This window comes from Blastomyces gilchristii, assembly GCF_000003855.2.
Source record: "Blastomyces gilchristii SLH14081 genomic scaffold supercont1.23, whole genome shotgun sequence".
NCBI lineage: Eukaryota > Fungi > Ascomycota > Eurotiomycetes > Onygenales > Ajellomycetaceae > Blastomyces > Blastomyces gilchristii.
The window spans coordinates 443,406-453,868 of NW_003101659.1; the positions used below are offsets into that span (position 1 = coordinate 443,406).

The 10,463-nt window shown below is 48.5% G+C and overlaps 3 protein-coding genes across 3 annotated transcripts; 1 reads left to right on the forward strand and 2 right to left on the reverse strand.

The window, feature by feature from the left end:
- The first annotated feature begins 31 nt into the window (after window positions 1–31).
- On the forward strand, window positions 32–4,943 carry BDBG_08355 (CPA1 family monovalent cation:H+ antiporter). Its single transcript, XM_002621278.2, has 2 exons — window positions 32–470; window positions 578–4,943. Exon 2 carries the CDS (start codon window positions 1,099–1,101, stop codon window positions 4,468–4,470), a length of 3,372 nt encoding a protein of 1,123 aa, XP_002621324.2. The 5' UTR covers window positions 32–470; window positions 578–1,098; the 3' UTR covers window positions 4,471–4,943.
- Window positions 4,944–5,084: 141 nt separating this feature from the next.
- BDBG_08356 (GDSL lipase/acylhydrolase) lies at window positions 5,085–5,823 on the reverse strand (the record flags this gene model as incomplete). Its single annotated transcript, XM_031723525.1, has 2 exons — window positions 5,085–5,374; window positions 5,623–5,823. 2 exons carry the CDS (start codon window positions 5,821–5,823, stop codon window positions 5,141–5,143), a joined length of 435 nt encoding a protein of 144 aa, XP_031580706.1. The 3' UTR covers window positions 5,085–5,140.
- Window positions 5,824–6,175: 352 nt separating this feature from the next.
- On the reverse strand, window positions 6,176–10,318 carry BDBG_08357 (protein kinase regulator Ste50). Its single transcript, XM_002621280.2, has 3 exons — window positions 9,233–10,318; window positions 8,978–9,139; window positions 6,176–8,897 (listed from the first exon to the last, which is right to left on the reverse strand). Exons 1-3 carry the CDS (start codon window positions 9,495–9,497, stop codon window positions 7,732–7,734), a joined length of 1,593 nt encoding a protein of 530 aa, XP_002621326.1. The 5' UTR covers window positions 9,498–10,318; the 3' UTR covers window positions 6,176–7,731.
- Between the last annotated feature and the right edge of the window lie 145 nt (window positions 10,319–10,463).

Sequence of the window (10,463 nt, forward strand, 5' to 3'; positions counted from 1 at the left end):
CATCGTCTGTTTCCAGGGCCGAAGGAGAACATCTCAACTACCACCACCAGCACCACCAGCTCTCGGACTCGGGTCTGCTAATCTGATCTAACTGGGAAGCTGCCTGTATCTCCAATTAATCTAATTGATCTCTCCAATCTATGCAAGGGATAGAGAGATAAGCGCTGACAAAAACCGCGCGCTAGAAGGATCTATGAGAAGAGGATAGGCTCGTCATGACACAGATGAGCAACAAACCAAGGCACAGACGTTCCCCATGCACTAAAAACCATCGCGAGGGGGGCTCTTAGTACAGTACATAGCTCCTCTATTCTCCAGCGCCACTACACATCTTACTGGCTCCCTGAATACCGCCAGCGTCCCTTGTTTCATGCCGTCGGTTGAAGCTTCTCCGCTCCCTCCGCCGTCGGGAAAAAAAAAGAAAAATATTCACTCCTTTTCCTTCTCCTCCTTCATAAACATTTCGCAAGGTAAATAAATACCTTTGCGCGGCATGGAAACAGAGTGGAATTGGAAACCGCTCTCTAAACATTTCTTTTTAAACGGTATCTGAACTTACTGACTGGCTGCTCCGCAGAGTGTCCTAGATTTCGCATTTCATCGTTTCACCGTGTACGTCCTCGTGACAGCGCCACCGACAAAGCGAAACTCAAACTGTCGTTTTCGTTGTATGAGTTTACGGCGATTACTTTTCTAGAGGAGGACTATGCCCAGCAGTGGCTTGTTGAAGATTGATTGAGGCGGGATTTCTTTGGTGAAAAATATTGCGGGAAGAGTTGGTACACCGCCACGAGATCCCGTGCTGGCTTTTGCTCTGGTTGGTTGCGTTCGTTTGAGGCGTTACGGCTGTAGTTAAAGGGAAAGAAAAGAAAAAGAAAAGAAGAAGAGGAAGAAAATATTTGAAGTTCCCAGGAAGCCCAGCGAGGAAAAAAGAGAAAAATTTGGGTGCTTATGGTTCCCGCTTGCACTTGAACATTGCCAATTCCTCTCCTCTCTCTCTACTCCATTGGCCGCGGATATTAAGCTTCAAGGAAAAACCAGGACCTCCTTTTCACGCTCCATCATTGTCCGTGTCGAGTATAAGAGGGTTATGCAATCATGGCGTGGGAGCATCTTTCCATCGATAAGCCTCACGTGGCCTACATGATCCTAGGCGGGTTTACGAGCTTGTTTATGCTGTGTTCACTATTCGTCAAGGAAAAACTATACATTGGCGAAGCGACAGTGGCAACATTATGCGGTGTCATATTCGGTCCTCACGCTGCCGACCTCTTCGACCCGATATCATGGGGGAATGTAGATAAGATCACACTAGAATGTTCGCGCATTGTTCTTGTCGTCCAGTGCTTTGCCGTCGGTGTCGAACTGCCCAAGTCGTATATGGAAAGGCATTGGAGGTCGGTCGTCTTGCTTTTACTTCCCGTCATGACCTGGGGATGGCTCATAACGAGCCTTTTCATATGGTGGATGGTACCACCCTTGTCATGGCTGGAAAGTTTGGCCTGCGCTGCATGTGTTACTGCCACCGATCCCGTCCTAGCTTCGTCAGTTGTCGGGAAGGGAAAATTCGCAAAACGTGTGCCCAAACATCTTCGAGATTTACTCTCTGCAGAGTCAGGCTGTAACGACGGCATGGCTTTCCCGTTCATCTACCTTGCTATCTATCTTATTCGGTACCGGCCAGATTCGAAGCAGGTGGCCTATCATTGGATCTGCTTCACTCTCCTCTACGAATGCATTTTCGGAGCCATTTTCGGTTTTGTGATTGGATACATCGGACGTCACGCTATCAAATTCGCCGAACGGAAGAGTCTCATCGATCGAGAGAGTTTTCTTGTGTTCTATTTTGTATTGGCCCTGTTCTGTGCAGGTGCAGGCAGTCTATTGGGTATGGACGATTTGCTTATCGGTTTCTCTGCTGGCGTGGGATTCAGTAACGATGGATGGTTTACAGAAAAGACGGAAGAATCCCACGTTTCCAACGTTATCGATCTACTGCTCAACTTGGCGTATTTTGTCTATTTTGGGGCAATTATACCATGGCAGCAGTTCAATGCGCCCGAAATTGGGCTGGTGCCGTGGAGGTTGGTTATAATTGCGATTTTCGTGATATTTTTCAGGCGACTACCCATCATGTTAATGTTGAAACCTTTTATACCGGATATCAAATCATGGCGAGAGGCGATGTTTGCAGGCCATTTTGGTCCAATTGGTGTTGGGGCTATTTTCGCTGCTATCCTCACCAGGGCCGAGTTGGAAAATGGAACAACCCAGCCTCTTGCAGTCCTGCCAAAGCCTGGCGAGCACAACTACGTGATTGTCACTGTTATTTGGCCGATTACGACGTTCTTGGTGATTTCATCCATCATTGTGCACGGATCTTCGATTGCTGTCTTCACCCTCGGAAAGCATATCAATACCTTGACCATCACGATGTCCTACACTCAAACCAACGATGATGGACCGTCGTGGATGAACCGACTTCCTCGCATCCAAACGCAATCAAAAGCGTCCCTGTCGTTACGCAAAGAATCAATGGAGTCGGACGCGAACGGGAGACTTCCTGAATTCCCGCCTGGTACTCTTCCCCCTATTGGGTTTCCAGGAAATCTACTACGACGCCAGAGAGAAGATGCCGAGAGCGAACCAAATAGTCGCGCATCTAGTCGCAGGCCTTCGAGAAGACGGAAAAGAATCGCCGGTGGACCGATTAGTCAATCTGCAATTATGCCACGGAGGAGGGTGGAGGAAGCGGCTGTTTCTATACAAGGTGAAATCACAAAGGAGAACAAGCCTCCCTTGGAACCACCCGAGCCGGCAACCCAGGAACCTAATATGGAAGTTTACCGTGAAAGCGACAAGATAATCGTTGAAGACGAGGAAGGTAATGCTATGGATACTTCCAACTTCAGTCAAATGAGCCCTAAGGACCAGGAACACTTCCTTCAGGATCATAATGAGCTTCGCCAAAATCGAATCGGGGAGCTTCCAACATCCAAGGCTCAAGAAGAAGAAAAATCCGACAGTGAATCCGCAGGCACTGCCGTTGGCGAGAAAGCGGGACATACTCGTGAACAAATTAGAGCACGCCTCCCTTCATGGATCCGTGGAGGACGGGGAAGAGAGAAAGAATCTAAGGACGCCCCATCCAATAAAAAACCGGACCAGGGACGTCGTCGACCGGCAAAGGCATATCAATTTGGAAGCACGGTCATTGTCGAAGATGAAGATGGCGAAGTGATCAAGAAATTTACCATTCCTCCTGATGAGATGCGTTCGAAGGACGTCGAGGAGGCTGGCCCTAGTAGTTCTGCGGAGGCTAACCCTCCATCTTCCATCGAGCTTGAGCCTATACGCCGAAAGCTATCCCGCGTAGGAAACTGGATTGGCCTTGGAGACCAGAAAGAAGGAGGCGAATCTTCCTCTAAGAAAACGCAACAAGTCGAAGGTGAATCGTCCGACGACGAACGACTGCGATTCACCGTAACAAGGCCAGACCTGATGACAAGGCCCGACATGGGGCGCAGAATGAGCAAGCAAGATTTTATCAAACAGATTCGCACGTTGGACCCCAAAACCCGTACGGAACTGCTTCACCACTCCTCCACCCCGGAACAGGTGAAAGCCGCCCTCCAAAAGGAGCCTGCTCGCCCATCTTACCGTCAACATCAATCAGCACAATCACAATCACACCTATTCCCGCAACCCACCCACGACTTCCAATCTCCTGGAGTAACAGGACAAGAACCACAGCAGGACGACATCACCACCACCATCACACGATTCTCCGACCGCACGACCACGAACGCCAGAACCCGTCGACGGGACCTCATAGCCACTTCCAGCGATGCAAGTGAACCGAGCAGCTCCACGTCCGCATCCTCCACCGGCAACCGTGGCGATTCCGAAGACGACGGTACCGAGCGCATCCCACCCTCCCAACTCCGCCAACTAGCCGGCATACCCCTGCCCTCCCCGCCCACACCCTCCCAACTAGCGATACACGACAGCGCCGAAACGCCTGCTGAGCGCAAGCGCCGGCTAGCAGCGTTGGGCGAATTGGCTAATGACGATGACGATGACGAGGTCGATGATGGCTGGGATGGCACGGAATCCCCCGGAGGAACTCGTGGGCGCGGACGACAGAAATGTCAGCCTGTGGCCATCACCCACGAGCCTGATAGTGAGGATGATGGCGAACCGCGGGCTGTGAAGGGGAACGTGCAGTTTGCGGATGGGACGAGACCCGCGAGGAAAAGAGGTGCGGCGGGGGAGGTGGCTATCGCTCCGTCAAGAGCGTATGGAGCTAGTACGCGGTCTACTGCTCGCGATGGGGACGAGGGAGAGGGTAATGGTGGTGGCGGAAATTCTGATACTGGAGGTTTGAGTGAGAGGAGTGGGAATGGGAATGGAGGGAGAGGACACACTCCAAGAGTGTCGTGGGGTGGGGAGAGGGGCAGGCATTTGTAGACAAAGGCTTGGTCGGGGTGGGGGATGAAGCCGGGAAAGATATGTTCTGAGTACAAATTAAATGGTTTGGTTGGCTATGATTTGATGAGCACTGCCTACTTTTTTTGTCTTTGTCTTATGTTAGATACCTGATGCTCTTTGTCATTTTCTTCATTAGAGTTGTACGGCTAGTTTTTTGCTATGACTTTTATGATATTTTTTTCCCTTATCTGTCTCTGTTTGGTTTCGTCTCCTTTTGCGATTCAGCTCTTAATTTTTACTATCAAGCGACGTTTTGTGCAGAAATTGTATGCACTCGTTTTCCTTTTGACCTTTTCTTATGCTAAATTTATTATTCCCGTGGCCTTTAGTCGTTACGTGTGATGATGATGATGGTATATGATGGGTTGTGTATGTCAATAATATATGTGTCTGTACATGCATTGTAATTTAAGCCTATAATATCTACTTGAAAATAAAGTTTATCTTCCCGTAACCTTAAAGCTTAATTTAGGAAGCTCACCCACAGCTTGGTTCCCTCATGCGTTTTCCCACCCTTCTTCCATATGCAAAATGTTTCCAGGGAATACTCCCTTTTCCCCCGAATTTAAACTTCAATTACTCCCTCCCTCACCCCGCCCAACGTTTCCTTTTCATGTAATCTGTATATATACTAGTAAGTTAGTGGTTTTTAACCGCCAAAATACACCGCCCACTTACTCTCCCCGCTAACCACATCCAAGAACTGCTCTCCAATGATCTGCTCGGTCCGCTGCGACGGATGCGAATAGTCAAACCACATGAATGACTCTGGGTTTCCTAACCCCTGGCACTCGGACATGTCGAGGTTGCAGTGGTAGTTATATCCGGTTACGTTGGCTAGGGCAGCCAGGTACTCATATGGATGGTTGTAGAGGTGCGTCATCTGAGGAAAGGGGAGGAAACACGAACGGCAAGAAATTGTCAACAAAACAGTTTGCCCCGCAAATATAAAAGAAAGAAGAAGAAGAAGGGAGCCGGAAAAAAAAAACCCCCAAAACTCTCCAAACCATTAACATCCATAAGCGCAAACCCTGCTCCCGCATACCTCCCAGCAACCAACACCTCATACCCCGTCCGATGCCTCAACACCCCATCCACCATCGCCACCTGCTGCCACATCCGATAACTAACCCGTGTAATATTCCCCAGCTTGTCCGGCCACGCCCAGGTCTCGCCCACCCCGCCGCGCTCCGGCGTCTCAGACAGCGGCGTCAGCTGCATCGGCGGAATGTTCATGAGCACAAAAGAGAGCGTGCCCCGCGCATACACCCCGTCGAGCCCGGCGTATATGAAGTCCATGGAGTCTGCGATTGTCCTGTTGGGCTCCTGCATGTCGGTGAGGAAGCCGTGGTTGGCGAGATCGTTTGTGCCGATCCAGATTGCGTAGACGGCGTCGTCTGCGGCGAGGGATGGGGGTGTCTGGGGAGCTGGAGTCGGCTATTTAGGAGGGAATTTCATATTCGAGAAAGGAGGGGATGAGGGTGTCTAGGAGGAGGGGGGTTATTTTTTGGGAGCAGCCAGCGTAGTTGGAGACGGTTGGGCCGGCGTGTGTGGTGGAGGGGGATGGGGAGGAGGAGGAAGCATGGCTTGGGTTGGCGATGTAGTGCAGCCAGTTGTAGCCGCCGGTTGGCGTGTCAGGGCTTTTCATTTTAATATTTGAAGTTTGAATTTTATATTTATTTTTTGTGTAATAGACTTATTTATATTAAGTACTGTTGCTAGAGTTGCCGAGCTGAGAAGAGGGATGCACATCAAAAAAATTGCTTGCATCTAGCTCTACCCACCCGACTGGGGTAAAGATTTCATTGTTGTTGAGGACCGGTAAGACTATCGCCGAAAGATATGAGGGTTTTAAAGTGCTTGAGATCTTAAGGATTATTCCTATGGTGAGGAGGGTTGGAGTAAGAGTAAACCTAGTGGCAAAGGGCGAGAACAATAGTAGGCAGCAGCTTCCAGTTCGTCGGCATGATAAACATATAGATAGATAGATCTCTGTAGAAGCTTACTGAGTGGGAGGCATGGGTTAAAATTATATCCTACAGCTTGTTCCTCAAGAGGATTCTGGTAGCTTATATAGTTTTATGGAGTGAAACCTGACAGAAACTCATGCGGTTGAGAAATAGTATCACGATATTCATCCGCAGTGAAATGACAGAAGCCTTTCCATTTTTGATCCCACAAGCAGGTTGGAAAAAAAAACCCGACCTAGACGCAGGCTAATTACCAAGATGCAGATCTAGACGGGCTTCTACGGAGAAACAGGCAGTGCGGTCTCAAAAAGGGATGCGGGACAAGAGTCCACGAAGCAACTAAAGGCACTTATGAACAGCCACTGTTAGCGATGTAACCGTTAGAACCTCTAACGCAAGAAAATGCGGGTGACTAAATATATATAATAGCAGGCATGTAGCTTCAAAGTACTGCTTTCATAATACATATAGCGACAAATCAAAACCAAACCAAATCTCCGTTCGGCGCCAAAAGGAAATTCAACACATGTGGGGTGAGAAGAAGAGAGAAAAGAACACAGAAGGGTACCTTTGGTAGATGCAAATAAAAGACTAGCTTAAAGCTGAAATCGATGGAGGGAGTTAAGAGGTACAGCAAAGGTGTTTGAAACGGCGAAGAATTTGTAAAACCAAGAACAACAAAGAAATTTCAAACGTTAGGTAGGCTCGAAGCCGTCGTGGACAGAAGAAGAGGGACACGCCCCTGAGAAGGGAAGGCATAGAAACGTTCCAGAAACTCCCGTTTTTATCATCGTCATCAGCCTGATCTGCAGCGGAATGCGAGACATGGAAACCATAAAAGACCTTCAAAGAAAAGAATATCCAAGGCAAGTAAAAGTGGTGGCAATGGAGGGTTAGAAAAGAAATGAAAATTGGGGTCAATCAGGCATGACAGTCAAAACCAAAACTAAACACCAAAGCTATGAATGATGATTATAATGTGGAAGTCAGTAAACGTTGCCGATATGTCAGATTTTTCTTCCTGCGAGAATGATCAACCCGTAAAACGCCTGGTGGCAATGAGAAGCGAAAAATCGAAAGCCAAATACGAAGTAGAAAAGTAATATAGACACGTCAAAGGTATCAAAACAATATGATGTGGCCATCTGACATTAGAAGGGAAATAAACACGAAACCCGCCAACTCGCAGAAGATTGTAAACAAGGACGAGAAGATAAAAAAAAAAAAAAATTAAAATGAGAAAAGATTTAAACGTGTGCATTTCAGGCAGTTAAAGAACACCGCCTGGGAGCTGTATTGAACTTGTGTGGTTGGATCTTCCAATGCCCGCGCTTGCTAGGCCAGCCCCGCCGGTTCCACCATCGAAACCCGCACTGCCAGGCATGATGCCAATCCCTCCAGCACCAGCAGTACCTGGCGGACCTTGATATCCACTAACCATCTGCCCATCTACTAATTGCGCTTGCTTTCGAAGCATAAACATGGGCTTTCGTCCTTCCTTCTCTAGTTGTTTGAATAGAATTAATGGTCGTTCCTCGAGGCCAAGACATCGTTCCTGATCACCAAAGACAATGTATAATGCATAAAGCCTCCAATCTTCGTTGATATTGTATTTTTTAAGGGCAGCTGGGAGAACCTTGTGGCAGGGATCGTCCATGGATACTCGGAAGGATTTGAATATTTCCACGCTAGGGGCAGGGGATTCGCCTGGATTTCGTGAAACAGGTTGGTTACCCGTAGCAAAGCTTTGAGGGTCTTGTCGGCTCGGTTGTCCAGAGGGGGTGGGGCCAATGGATCGGTCAGGCCGTTGTTGAGTTTCATCGGAGTGCTCGTGAATTCCGCGATTTGAAGTGTTTGACGTTTCCCTAGCATATGACCGGGAGGCTAATGTTTGCTGCGGGTAGAAGCTGCCTGGAGAGGTAGGGGAGGGCATTCCCTTTGGAGAAGGTTGACCTCCATTCATTGAAGCAGTTAAATGTGATGAAGCCGCCATGGCAGCAGCTGACGGATCTAATGAGTTATCATTGACTGTCCTTCCCTCAGGTATATATTGAGGGATGTGGGTAGGAGAATTGTTTTTGGGAGTTGACCCTCCTGCAAATAATTTCTTAGACAATGTCCTGGTAAGGCTATTTCCGGTTTTCTCAGGTTGCTGTGTGATAACAGGAGTTGCTGTGGGTTGATCATGATAATATTCCGAGTTCATAGTGGTGCCGGAGTATGTTGAATTCGGTTGATAAGGCAAGGGCTGTGATCTGTCTTTGGCGATTTTAACAACTGGCAATAATTCCTCACGAAGCTTGCGATAGTCATCTGCCAGTTTCCGGAGTTCCGCTTCTGCAGCTATGATCCTCTCATCTCGCAGTCTAATCGATTGAATAATACGAGATATATCGTCCTGAGTCGCGGCTTCAGCTCCATTACTCTGCTCCGCAGCTATAGACAAACTACATGTTAGACACTATCTTCCTGCTCGTATAACCAGGGTAAGGGGCTTTAGGGCTTCGAAAACGTACACAGAGGGACGTAATGATCCGCATCCAATGGTATTCCTTGCTTAACTTTGGTCTCATAAACACTCTTAAGAATCGTTAATCGATGACCAACACTCGAGATCCCCATTTCCTTCAACTCCTCGTGTTTTAAAGCGATGAGAGCTTCGCCAACTATCTCGTTTTCTGCAAGAAACACACAGACGCAAGCTGTTAGTAAGGCTAGTCTACTTTGTTTTTGTCCCACGGGAAACGTATTCCCAAAGTTCCTATGCATACCTAGAAACGCATCACAGTACTGGCTTAGACCTAGCGACGCCGCAAAGTCCGCGCACTCCTCAGCAGTCCATTCCGTAATGATTGTTCTGGGTGAACTTCTATCATCAATTGTATTGCCAAAAGTTGTTGGCGTATGTTCTGCAGACGGAAGCTCTGAGTCTGTGGGAGATGCTTCAGAGTCTTCTATATGCGGGGAGGTGACCACACTTCGTTCATATTCATCATCAGCGTCCGAGTCTGCGTGATATGGAGGCTGGAAGGCCATTTTTGAAGAGCAATCAAGTGTGACGCTGAGTTATGGAAGGATGACAGTGGTGGATGAAGACGATGATGGCTAAGAAGAGTGTCCGGGGCCAAGTAAGCCCGCCACCCCTCAAGAAGCGCGAAAGGGAAGCGTATCAAATAGATGTGCTCTTGTTCTCGAAACACACAGGATGATCGAAGGTCCTGCGACGCTTGCAATGAACAAAGCGACAGGGTTCGATTGGCTCGAGACAAAGACTAGACGACGAGGTGGCGGTGTTCTTAATCTGGAAGCTTTGGAGTTCGGGCGAGAGCTTTGTTGATATGGGACGATGGAGACAAAGACGAAGCCTGATGCGGGGAAATTCGACGACAGAGATAGCAAATGAAAGGCTCAAGGTATAAGCGGGTCAAAAAGGAAGAGTCCGGGATAGGTCTAGATGTGAGTAGATGAATATACAGCCAGGATTGGTTGGACGAAGTTGGGGGGAGGGGGGTGTAAGATGTTAAGTTAAAACGACGGGAATCGAATACTACTATACAACACGGCGGGCAGGTAGATATGGGGGGGAACTGTCGACAGGGGAGTAAATACTGCTGCAGAGACGGGGGCGATGTATTGATGGGAGGGAACAACGGAGAGATACAGTCAACACGGCGGAAGACAAACAGCGAGCAAGAATAATTGCGTCAGAGATGTCGTTGGCGTTCGTTGCTATATTTATAGAAGTCGTTCGTTGCCCGCGGATGGAGATACATAGCGAGGACTTGGACTGCGCTGGGGGATGGATCGGATTGGGAAGGAACGGGACGCCAAGACACCACATTCACGTGATTCAGACTACCATCGACTTCCACGTGACTTGGTCTGGGCTTTTGAAATCTCGGCTGCACTAGTCCTAAAAGGGGACACTGTCCCCTGGCAACCGTCCCAATGCGGAATAGTGTCTCCGATTTACATGACTGGTTGGCTTGGCAAAATATGCAC

Bases quoted from the DNA above. Each gene is read 5' to 3' on its own strand.
- BDBG_08355 (XM_002621278.2), top strand. From the start codon at position 1,099: ATGGCGTGGGAGCATCTTTCCATCGATAAGCCTCACGTGGCCTACATG.
- BDBG_08357 (XM_002621280.2), bottom strand. From the start codon at position 9,497: ATGGCCTTCCAGCCTCCATATCACGCAGACTCGGACGCTGATGATGAA. The intron at 9,140-9,232 runs GTATGCATAGGA...TGTTTCTTGCAG, and splicing joins GTACTGTGATGCGTTTCTAG to AAAACGAGATAGTTGGCGAA. The intron at 8,898-8,977 runs GTACGTTTTCGA...GTTTGTCTATAG, and splicing joins GGATCATTACGTCCCTCTGT to CTGCGGAGCAGAGTAATGGA.